Source organism: Gouania willdenowi, chromosome 21 (assembly GCF_900634775.1).
Source record: "Gouania willdenowi chromosome 21, fGouWil2.1, whole genome shotgun sequence".
Classification (NCBI taxonomy): Eukaryota; Metazoa; Chordata; class Actinopteri; order Blenniiformes; family Gobiesocidae; genus Gouania; species Gouania willdenowi.
In genome coordinates this window covers 32271711-32284852 of record NC_041064.1, presented here as the reverse complement: position 1 = coordinate 32284852, position 13142 = coordinate 32271711, and the positions used below count along the sequence as shown (strand labels likewise).

Genomic DNA, 13142 nt, shown 5'->3' with positions numbered 1-13142 from the left:
AGTTATTATTATTTATTTTGAACAAAATCAAGTAGAAATAGATATATGACACAGACTAAACCCTCACAGGACAATATCACTCATCTACGCACAATTTTCCACAGTGAAACAGGTTTTCTAATGTGTAACTTTGACATCAAACCTCCTTCAAGATTTCAGTGCGTGGATTCAAATTAATATCAATAGTTAACTCTAACCGGGATGCATTGAAATGCTAATTATTGCAAAAAAAAAGAAGAAAAAAATGAAAATGAGGAAACTAAGACCGAAAAAGAAAACACCGAAATAAATTATTATTGCATTTAGTGGTAAAATATTAATGCTTCAAAGAATAAATCAATTAAAATTTATGAAAATTTTTATTTTGCACTGACATTCTAACAATTCACAATATAAAATAAAAATAAAATATTTTACTTGACCCCATTCATGTACATTAAATTAATGTACAGGTTTATAACTGACTGTGCTGCTCAAATATAGAAACATATAACTTGTTCTCTCATAAAAGCACAATGTGCATTTAAGTTATTGATGAAGTGAAGCTTCCTTCTTTATTACAGTGATGTTTGTTCCTCTTCTCATTGAAATGAGACACTAAACAAGCTCAAAATAATGGAAAAGAACACCAAATCCCATAAAACGACAACAATAACAAACAAAACAAAAACCACCATCATAACAGTGCCCACCTCTGCTTGGTGTGTTCTCAGGCGGATCGAGAGAGTAACGGCGGCCTGGTGAAGAAGCTGCCCTCTATCCGTGAAGATGAGGAGGGTGATGAGGACCGGAGCTCGGTGTGTCGCGCCCCTCGCTCTCCTCTGCTGGTCGGCCGTAGCCTCAGCTCTCCTCTACGCTCACCGCTCCTCCCTCCTCGGCCTTTCAGAGCTCCATCTGAGCACCTCCGACCCTCCACCCTGCACGTCCCAGCAGTCAGCTTCAGCAGCGTCCCCCCAGAGCTCAGCCCCAGGTCACACACGTTTCCAGTGTCTTCTCTTTCTCTCCCTTATGGTTCTTTACACCCCATGTCTGATTATTTTCCTCATCTTTCTCATGTCCCTCTCATTTTGTCTTGTGTTTTTAGTAGACTACAGTGGGGCAAAAAAGTATTTGGAGCCACCAATTGTGCAAGTTGTGCAGAATGAGAAAAAAAATATAAATGTTTACATTTAGTCAATAACAAAAGTTCAACTCAGTTACATTGGTTAGCAATGACAGATGTCAAATGTTTCCTGTAGGTTTTCACCAGGTTTGCACACACTAATGTTGTCGCTTCTTCCATGCACATCTTCTCCAGAGCTTTGGTGTCCTTAGACAGCTCTCTGGTCTCAGCCAGGATGGAGGTTGGAGTCTGAGGCTGCATCCTAATAGTCCCTCCTATCTCCTTTCCTATCCACTTCACCTCCAGAAGTGTTTAAGTGGTGGCCATGACGAAGAGCGTCCGAGTTCTCTTTAAGCTGAGGAAAGGAGGCTCAATGCTTCCGTTTTTACCTCCTTTATTCTAAGAAACATTGATGCACTTTACCAAATGAGACGAGTTAATGCTGACCCACAATTCCTTGCAGCGACAACATTTAAAGGGAAATGCACACCCGAGCGCTCACGGAAACTCACAATAAACAATGTAGAACATGTAAGTTAACAATTCAATAATATGCCTTGAACAACTTTAAATAAATAATCTAAAACCCATATATTATGATATGTAAGAAATATCACATTATAACTGACATAAAACAGACACTTTGTGGTTCAAGAAAAAGGGAATTATGAATTATGTTGAATAAAACATAATGTGGCTAAAAATATCTCTGATCCTTTTTATGCCAGTTATAATCTGATCATATGGCTCACATATAATAAGATATGTGTTTTAGATTATTTAAAGTTGTTCAAGGCATATTATTGCATTGGTAACTAACTTACATGATCTCCGTCCCTTGTCGGTCATCGTGAGTTTACGTAGGTGCTTGATGTGTGTGTCCCGTGCTTCAGCATTATCTCGTCTCCTTTGGCAATTGATGCATCAGTGTTTTCGAGGCTAAAGGAGGTTATAAAGGAAGCATTGAGCCTCCTTTACTTAGTTTAAAAAGAATTTGAATGTTTTTTTTTTATCATGGCCACCACTTAAACACTTCCGGAGGTTAAGGAACAGTGGATAGGAAAGGAAATAGAGGGACTATTCAGACAGGTGTCATTAATACAGGTGATGAGTGGAGGATAGAAGAGCTTCTTAAAAGAGAAAAAAATGATCTTTGAGACCTTGTTTGTAGGTGCCAAATACTTATTTTATGCAATAATTTACAAATAAATTCTTTAAAAATCATACAATGTGATTTCCTGGATTTTCACAGTTGAAGTGTCTCATCTCAAATACTTTTTTGCCCCACTGTATATGTGCTATTCTTTTACTCTTTCTCTCATGTTTTTTGTTCCTCTCATGTCTTTCTCATAACATGATTGGCTCATGTTTCTCATGATTTAACGCTCACGTTCTTCTGACTTCTCATTCTTCATATTTGACCTCATACTTGCTGTTTCCCCTCATGTCTCATTTTTCTCATGGTTTTCCTTTCCAGTGAGTCTGATGTCATACATGTGTCAAGTTCTTCTCAAGGTTTTGGTTTCCATTTTATCGTTTTATTCTCATGTTTATTTTCCTCAGGTTTGTGGACGGCATAGAAACCGACAGCATTTCTACCTCTTCCCAGAAGTTTGAGTTCAGCCCAAGTCTGTTGTCGGCAGCTCCGTCCTCTCCTTACGCAGGTATCACACATACACACACACACACACACACACACACACACACACACACACACACACACACACACACACGCCTAACGACTGTGTGTATTCTGATTCTGCAGGAAGTCGTGAGCACTCTGAGATTAAACAGAGTGTTTCTAAACTCACAGAGGAGGTAAACGCTCACTTTATGTTGTTTTTAAGAAGATGTTGATTATAATAATCTGTCTTGGTTTATTTGTTTGGCCCTACACTACGAAGCTGGATAAATATATTAGGGATATCGCTGTGTTTGCTGGGTTGACTTACCCAGACATCAGCAATCCAGAGCAGCTGTACAATCCATGTACCCTTCATTCTTTGGTTATTCCGTTTTAAAACCAAATCAAAATAACAAACAACCAGTGTGGTTATTTTGTAATACAGAAAAACCAAAAACCAGATTTTTTTTTTTAAACTTGTTCTGCTTGTGTGATATTTTGATATTTACGGGGAAATTAGTGCGAGTACTGAAGTCCGCTGCACCTCGTTTCCCTCCACAGGTCCTGGACCAGGTCTCCTCACTGGTCCAGGACCTAATTTGGTCACAAAAAACGAGGAGCACCAGTAGATTCATTACACTACCTCTGGTTCCACATAACATGAACATGTTTTACGTAACATCTGTTTTTTGGTTTTGATTTATTTATGTATAAATAACATTTCAATTCACCAGTAATGTGACTTATACGTTGCTTCTTTTTATGTCCAGACTGGGAGCAAAAGTCCGCCCAGTCACCAGTTTATCTGGATACTATTTGGACAGTAACACTGTTCAGTAAAGCTGGCAGATATTCACAGATTCAGACTTCCAGCATCAATAACTCTTTAACAAAACATCATCGACACACAAATTACACCGTCAGTGTGAGGTGGACAACATGATGCAAGATAATTTTATCAAACGCAGCAGAGTAAAAGTCCGTCTGTGTGTCCCCTCTGTGTGGTGAGATTAAAACATGAAACTCTCGTCCTCGTTTCGCCGTAAATATACAAATATCACACAAACAGAACCAGATTTGATTTTAAAACAGAAAAACGCTGCTTTTTTATTTTTGTTTTTTCCGTTTTCCTGTTTCTGGTTCTAAATTAATAAAACAAAAAAAAAAAAACAATCATTTTTTTTCTATTTTTTAATTTGGTTTTGAAACAAAATAACCAAAGAAAGAAGGATACACGGATTCTGTACTACGAAGCTGGTTTTCAACTCAATAATTTAACCCTGGGTTTTCCAATTCAGATCAGTGCTTGCTCACTTAAAAGGGCGGGGTTTGCTGCGTCGGACTAATCACAGACATGGAAAAATCCTGCAGAGCAGCGTAAGACACCATTGAGGAACAATTCTTGAAAATATGAAGAATTAAAATGTAGAATCCAGTCCAAAAGCAACACTGTTGCTGCTGCAGCAAAAGCAGGAAGGAAGGAATGCTTGCAGAAAAATTGCTGAGTCTGTTAATGCATAAATCTGTGAGATTAAAAAGTAATTATTAATCGGACAAAATAAATAAACAGTACTCTGATCAATTTCACTTTATTACGGCACATTAGTTTATAAAGTGTAAGTGCACCCCCAGGTTTTTACTGACCTGCAACTAAGGGGAAATTTAAAAAAAGTGCCTTGATTAGGGGCGTGGCTCCTAGAGAAATCAGACATGCCCAGTGACAGCAGCCCCGCCCCCACAGTGCTGCACAGTTCTGCATGGAACTGTCAATCAATGCTCACAGAGGGCTGTGATAGGAGGAAACTAGTCCCTCCTCCCATCTTTTATAGGAGGGGTGGGGCCAAAAGTGACAGTTAGTGACATCACTGATCCAATCTCAGCCAATAGGAAAATTCAATTGCAATAGCCAGCGTTCAACCCAAAGAGGGCAGTTTTATAACTAAAAACGTTAAATTTAAATACATAGAGTACAATGTGAAGAGTGGGACTAGGATTAATAAACTACAATACTTCATACCTAATCATATTTAGGGTGTATTTACACTACAAAGGGATTGAGTGTACAGTTCAGTAATCCATCATAATCTGTACATTATTTGTATTTTACAGGCTATATTATATCCTGCCATCACATAAAACCCTCTTTGATTTAATATATGGGCAAATATATTACAGTATTTGGTTAACAGTATTGCCATATAAGTACCTATGAATGAAATAAATAATGAAAACATTTTTTCTCTCCTGTCAGCTACCAGATCAGAGAATTCTCCAAAAAACTTATTTGTCAGGAGGCGGTGCTTTAATACTTGCTGGTCACTCATCCTGAATGGCTAACCTGCAGCATAAATTACCATGGTGATTTACCTCCTTAAGAAGTTAACTAGCATCATAGTACAGCACACACAGGCTTAATCCACGAGCAGGTAGTGCATTAAAAGGAAATCCAGCTTCATAGTACAGGTTCTCTGATTGTGTATGTATGTTTACATTGTTTTTTACAATGAGTATGTTTGTTTACATTATGTTTGTTTACATTCTCCTACAGATGAACTCGCTCTCCAAACAAGTTTCCAAGCTGAGCCAGGAGCTACAGGAAATGACACGGCTACTAAAGCCCCTCCTCCAAACAATGTCACATCCCATCTTACCTGCTGCAGTGCCAAACTTGACTCCGCCCCCCAGCAGCGCCAGCCACCTGTCGTCCATCAACTGCCTAGTAGCTCCGCCCTCGACCACTCCCTCCTCCCTAGAGGCCCCGCCCTACTCCCTACAGAGGCCGGACGTGTGCTCTCTGCTGGACGGTGACCCGGAGGACGTGGATCTTCCTGGGTGTCTTCTCCTTCCCTTAACTCACTCTCCAAAAACGTCGAGCCCTTCCTCGCAAACACCTCCAAAACCGTCATATCTTCACTCCAGCCTTTCCTTGCCTCCGAATTCGCCTCCAGCTCTGCCTGTAATTGCGTCCCACACCCCGTCGCCATCCCTGTCCTTCTCCATGTCTCTGTCGTCCTCGCCATCGTCCTCACCCTGTCGAGGACGACCCTCATCCCGCCCCGGCCTGCTGTCTCCTCCCTCGTCCCAGGACACGCCCCCTCCTCACTTGTCCACGCACTGCTCTGCCCCGCCGTCGCTAACGTCCTCCCCCCTTCCAAGCCCCTCCTCCTCCGTCTTACACGCTTACTCTCTGGACTCCAGGAGCAGAGACATGTGGACGCCGCCATGGTGCGCCCCCGCAGGGACGAGGAGGCACCCACCCCCACAAGAGCTGGAGCTGCAGAGGAGGGGGCCGCCATCGAAGGAGGAGGAGCCAAAGTCCTCCACGGAAAACATTAGCTTCATCGACGATGACGAACCGACGCAATGACTTTAGAACATACAGCCACACTGCCATTCAGTGTGATGGACTGAGACCTACGGTGTTGTACTTGTTCTCCAACTCTGTGCGAGAAAACACCACGGCTAAGCAAAAACAGATTTAGCAAGATCTGACTTTAGTCTGTTTACTCTTGGTTCTTGGGTTATTCCGTTTCAAAACAGAATCAAAATAACAAATAAATGGTGTGGTTATTTAATTTTACTGATTTAAAACCTAAACAGAAGCACAGAAACAACAAAAACAAGACAAGCAGTTTTTTTTCGGTTTTAAAGTTAAATCTTGTTCAGTTCATCAAATATTTGGTTATTTAAGGGGAAATTAGGATGAGAGCTATATGTTTTAATCTCATCACACACCTTTGCTCTCAGACAAAAAAGGAGCAACGCATAAGTCACATTACTGATAAACTGGTGAATCGAAACAATAGTACATAAATATTTTTAAAATGTAATGAATCTACTGGTGCTCCTCGTTTCTTGTGATCAACTTCTGTGTGAGTGACTCAGCATTAAAACATGCAACAACAAAAAAATATCTCTAATTGTTTTTGCAAAAGTGCCAAATCATAGAAGTTCTGCCATCTGTTGTTCCTCACACCAGCCTCACAGTTAATAGTCAGTCACCTGTTTATCTGGATACTATTTTGACCGTAACACAGCGAAACAAAATATAAACGTGAGCAGCTTTTAATGAGCTGAAACATTCACAGACTGCATAAAAGCAGGAGCAGAAAACTGCTGAAATAAATCCTAAACAGTACTATTGTGTGGTCCAGGACCTGTGGAGAGAAACCAGGTTCAGTGGTTATTGCTCTAATTTCCCCGTAAATATCCAAATATCTCACAAACAGAACAAGATTTCAGCATTAATCTTTTTTTTTTTTTTAAATAGAAAAACACTGCTTGTCGGTTTTTGTATAGTTTCTGTATTTCTGTTTTAAGTTGTAAGTCAGTAAAACAAAACAACCACAGAGTTTATTTGTTATTTTGATTTGGTTTTAAAACAGAATAACCAAAGAATGAACAGTACACGGATTGACTTTGCCTGTGCACATTTTGCTTTGTTACATTTGTTTGTGCTCACTCTTTGTGTTTTTTAATCGCACAGAGGTGTGGTACAAATATAACACTGTAGAAAGCTACATCAGCACGATTTGTAGCATGACTCGACCCCTTCCGAAGCTTTTTTGGGAGTTTTTAAAGCAGTTTCTCTCGCCTTTGAGTGCAGATCAGATTTTCTAAACATGTTTGTATCCTAAAATGAATGTATCACCATCATTATGTGCAGAGCCGAACGCACCCACGCTCAGGGTTTGGAAAGCTTCGTCAGTCTAACCAGACCAGCAAAGGCTTCCTGATGGACAGTTATTTAAATACAACGATCAGCCATAACATTATGACCTATGATGCTCCTTTACCAGGGAGAACAGAGCCTTATACTACGAAGCTGGATGAACTGGATGAAATTTGTTAGGTGGGTTGACTTAACCAGATGTTCTCATTCATAGTAGCTGTACACGAAGCTGGTTATCACTTAACCCAGACGTTCTTAATCTGGATCAGTGTGTGCTCACATTAAACGGGTGGAGTTTGAATCGTACGCTACAATTGTGGAACGGACAATTACTTTTTAACAAATATGAAGAACTAAAAACCAATGTCAAGGTCAAAAGCAACACTGATGCTGCAGCATAACCCTGCGTTCACACCGCGACTGCGGCGCACATTTTTGTGACGTGGGCAACGCGCGGATGTTTCCGCAGAATTGAATTTTTTTTTCCCTCGTATTCGCTTCGTAAACGCCTCTGAAGCAAATCTAAAAAAGGCGCCAACCTGACTCTCTTTTTTCACCATTAACTATGTAGAACCCCAGTAAAATCGCTGCTCTTTACCTTCTGTGGAAGCTGAAGAGCCGTCAAAACGCTTGACACCGGCGTTCCTGGATTCACCTGGTTAACTCTTATTCTCTTATTCTTCTCCACGCCAAATTTTTCCCGGTCTGGTCCCTGTAAAAAAAACTGTCTGCGTTGTAGATTATTTTCTCCTCTATACTGAAATGGGTGAAAAGACCGGTTTCCCCGTTGACAGCCTACATCATTGACAACAAGGCATTGATCGGCTGATTGCCACGTAAATCAAACCGTACCGACCAAAAGAAGAAGAATTTGCCTCTTGCCGTGTCTTCCCGTTGACTTTGTTTGTAATCTGGCCGCGCAAACATTTTGTGCTTCGTTCGGTGTGAACACAGCATGAGACAGAAGGGAAGGAATGTTGGCTGAAAATTATTGTGAAAATTCATGAGATTATACAACAATGATTCCTCGTACAATATAAACAGACACACTGATCAGTCAGATGTTTGGGGCAGATCTTCCTAACTGGTCTTCCTTTTGTTTATATAATCTGTTGAGTAATTTTCAGATGATCCTCTTCCTGAAGTTCAATAAAAGATAATCCAGCTTCGTAGCATTAGGCACTGTAGGGTCGCATTTTCTTTAGTTCAGGGTCCACATTTGGCCCAGTTTGATCTCAAGTGGGACCATAAAAATCTTGGCTTTTTTTTTAAGAGCAATTTTAACATTATTGTGTTCTACTTTTAACACTTCCATGTATGACTGAGTGATATGAAACAAAATGCAACACAGGCACTTTTATTCACTTGTTGAAACACCTGATGTTTAACGTACCTTTTACTTTGAAGAAAAATCCCACATGCTGATCTGATCAGTGTGTTTAATCAGTCAGATTTATCACATTTGTTTCTGTTTTTTTAACTATTACATTTTATTGATTGCTCTTTTAGAGATTTGTAGTTAAACAATTAATTTAATTCATTATTTCAGTTCACAAATATTGGTAACACTTTACTTGAAGTTTTATACATAAGGCTGACATTACGCTGCCATTATGTGTCATTAGCATGAATGAGGTGTCATTAATTGTCATTCTAAATTATGACACCTTTGGAGCTATGTTGGCATGTTTTGGGTTGGGCGGAGGAATTTAGTGGGTAGGGTTGGGTTAGGGTAACGAAGGGTTAGGGTTAACGCTCAAACATACTTGGACGGACTCCGCGCTCCTCCAACCTCATATACTCAAGCATTTCCCAGAATCATTTCCCCACAATCCTACAGTTCCCACAATCCTTTGCTCTCTGTTTATATTTTCAGTCATGGCGTCCTATAATGACGACGAGGAAGAGGAGCTGCTCTTGTTGCTTGCTTTACAAAAGAAAAAGAGACAAATTAAGAGGTGGTGGAATGTACGTCCATTAAGGTTAGGGTTAAGGGTTAGGGTAGCGGACAACACCTAATGACAGCCTTCATGACACTTTATTCATGCTAATAACAGGTATCATGTCATTATGATGACAGCGTAATGTCAGCCTTTATGTACAAAACTTCAAATTAAGTGTTATCCATACGTTTTTATCTAAAAGAAAAACCAACTTGTTTTGTAAAAGCACAACTGCATCTTAATGATCGTAATGTTATGGCTGATTAGGCAGCCTTCTAAACCTGTGAACGTTAGCAGTCCAATCAGAGTTCAGCTTGACATCACCTGATCCTGATTGGCTCAGGGGGCCTGGCTTCTGAAGTGGCCACGCCCCCTCTGTGCAGGAAGTTTGGGTTTAATGCCAAAGAGGAAAGATTTAAACCACACCCACCGTCGTCACTAACAGCCAATCAGATTGAAGATGCCGCTCCTGAGCTTTAGCCATCCAACCATTCGTGCCTTCTCCACGTGCACTGACATCTCAGAGGTAAACGGACACCGAGGAGCGGTTGCTGACTCAGCATTGCTGGGTGGTTGTTAAAGGGCATAATGATCTACTGAAGCTGGAACTGTTTTAACTGCGTTCACACGGAGATGAAACGAAAACGCTTTCCCCTAAAACAGGTAATTATGTGAGCGTCCACACGAAAAGGAGGAAAACGCTGTAGTAAACATACCAGAAACAGGGAAGAAGACACAGAGAGAAAGACAGCATCTATTTTCAAATTCAATTTTGGTAACACTTTAGTTTAGGGAACACCTATTAACCATTAAATAGTTGCTTATTAGCATGCAAATTAGTAACAGTGACTCTTAATTAGTCATTATTCAGCACTTCTTAAAGCCTTATTCTGCATTGCTTTATTATACAACCAGTAAGCCATTAACTAAGAGCTTTCCATCAATAACCTCAGAATTATTACTTATTAGTTGTAAGTAAGGAAGTCGCTGTATATGAATTACGATCTCTATATGAATTACGATCTCTGCATGCTAGGATTAGGGTTCGGGTTAACCCTAATCATAACCCTATCCCTGTTTGGACTGTGAGACTGCCATTAAGTGTATAATAAGGCATTAATAAGTACTTAATGTTGATGAATTAAGAGCCAATATGTTACTAATGCTAATAAGCAACTAATTATTGGTTAATAGGTGTTCCCTAAACTAAAGTGTTACCAAAATTTTGACATTTATTTGTCCTAAATTCCTAAATTTATGAATGTGCTTTGATTGAACTAAAATAGTGTTAATGTGAAAAGCAAAGATTTGAGGCTACTCATGGTGTCCGTTTACTTTTGACGCGTTTCCCTCTGACGTTGATCGTGGGATCTCTTTAGATCTTAGATCGGCGTCTGACTCGCCTAAAGCCATCAGCTTTGCCAGCAGAGCACGTGCACCCTAACCTGAGAGTGTGGTGTCTCCTGCTTTGTGAGGACCAAGGTGTTTCTAATGTAGCACAAAGTCACACATCATCCATAACCACTGAGATGCTCTGATCAGGGTTCCTATGGCCGATCACATGATACACTTACAGTAACTCAACTCTCTGTGTAACAACATAGTACATGTTTCAGGTACAAAGCTGAAAGACGGTTTGAATTCAGTCAGCGCTTACTTTTCCCAGCATTTAACAAAACCAATAGGGATGTCCCAATTACGTCACAGAAAGCGTTAGCAGTAGTAAATGAATGGCCGCCATCTTGAGATGGGGGGAAATTATTTGTCCGCGTCATGTATGTCCAATGACAAAACCAGCTTTATTTAAGTATGGAGTGATTTATATGTATTCTTATACATTAAACAATCATAAACATTGGCCCAATTTCACCTACCCAGATCTTTACAATTACCTCATAAATGAACCCCAACAGTGTTCTAAAGTTATTCTGATCAGCAGTACGTCATGGATTCTTGAAACTTTGTCAAAAACATATTTGTGTACCTGTAGTGCTATAATTTAAAAGCTATCAATACATACGGCACAACAAAAATACAAATCAGTTCACTTTTGACACTGTCTGACAAACTTTTTCATTTCAAAATGAAAGCCTATACATTTTTCAATTTCTCAAGAATCTCTGACACGTGGGATTCATTAATGCCATAATTACCCTTGTCTATCTTACCAGAACTCCAGCATTTTTGACCGTCCTATGAAGCAAAGCCAACTTTTTCTACGATTTTTCTCTTTAGGAATTATAAAAAATCTTTATATATGAATTATTTTTGCAAAATGACAAACAGCCAAACTTACAGCAGCTCTTTGGCCTTGTGAAACCTTTTGTGTTACATTGGGAGACAACACGATGTCATAACCCAAACACATGTGGCGACTGGCGTTGCTGAGGCAGAAACGTCACCGAATGCCGAGTTATGTTCTCATACTTGCAAAAAATGCTCCAATATCACAAACTAAATGTAGATTCACGCAATTTGATTTATTTAGGCAGTTTGAAGGTAAAATAATTAATTCGGCAGCTTTGTAAATACAAAAGTTGGACAAAAAAAGCGCGATGTGGGGTGTGTAGATGTAGAGAATCACTACTGGTATCAGCAAGTACACACGTCTGAATACTCATACGGTAAATAGTGGCATCACAACATTAATAAGAATATAATTTATAAAAATGTTGGCTGGAACGTTTAACCCAGTGTTTGTCAACCTTGGGGACGTGACCCCATATGCTGTCGCGGGGTCACCTGAAATGTCTAGTAAACGATTATTAGATAATCATTCTTTTTCAAATTAAAACACCACACGCAAATATAAACCTATGAATAAAAAGTATCTGGGGTGGTCAGAAATTTGTGATATCAAAATGGGGTCACGACCCAAAAAAAGTTGGCAACCACTGGTTTTCTCTGAAATCAGTAAAACTGAGAATTTAAGTATTTTTTCAGACACAGTGAAATCACAAACCAAGAAATCTGTGTGTATGAAACACTTATGTTGCTGATTGGCACAGTTGTGATTGGCTGTTGTCACGGCGATTGGCCAATCATGATTGGAGCATCAGAAGCACGAGGAGCTCTCAAGTCGTTTTGTGTTCCATTGTTGGCGCGTTATTGTTGCGTCGCATGTTTTGTCGCTCAGATCTTTGCTCTGTATTTTCTGTCCAAACTCTTTCAGAAGAGAGCTCTGCTGAGGAGGCGTGGCTTAACACTGATGCATGTTACGGCTTTTTTTTTTGCATGAGACGCATCAGACGTATTTTACTAAAATGTGCTGTTACATCTTAAAATGTGCGACTATTAAAAAGTGTTTTGTACGACCTCAGGCAGTGTGTGTGCGTTATTGTGAAAACAGATACTGTCCGTGATCGATATTTGAAGATATTTCATCTCAACACATGTCAATAAAAAGTCATTTCAAGATGTTGTATAACAGCAATATTTTCTTTTTAACCCTCTTTTATCATTCAAAAAATAATAGTTGACTTTTTTTTGCTTCATATTTCATGACTTTTCCAAATTCAATGACTTGAATTGATTAAGCATAAAATATAAAATAAGCTATAAAGTATCATCGATGTGTACACATTATAATAAAAATTGTGCAGAGTTGATACTTTTGATTTGACATGGGGGGGGGGGGGGGGGGGGGGCAAGAGGAACTTATAAGGAACAGTATAACTTCAAATATATAATATGAAAGGAGATAAAAATAAGTAAATAAATAAATGTTTATGAGAGAAAAAAAAGGGGGGGAGGGGGTCACCATCAGAAACAATTACTCACCCCCACACCCCCTTCGCAATT

General features: G+C 39.6%; 1 protein-coding gene across 1 annotated transcript in view; it reads left to right on the top strand.

The window, feature by feature from the left end:
- kcnh3 (potassium voltage-gated channel, subfamily H (eag-related), member 3) overlaps positions 1-7013 on the top strand; it is a 152649-nt gene extending 145636 nt beyond the window's left edge. Inside the window, exons 12-15 of the mRNA XM_028436338.1 lie at positions 714-970; positions 2666-2766; positions 2868-2920; positions 5275-7013. Coding sequence (XP_028292139.1) covers positions 714-970; positions 2666-2766; positions 2868-2920; positions 5275-6093 — 1230 coding nt within the window. The 3' untranslated portion in view covers positions 6094-7013. The remainder of the gene's footprint in view (positions 1-713; positions 971-2665; positions 2767-2867; positions 2921-5274) is intronic.
- Positions 7014-13142: the final 6129 nt, after the last annotated feature.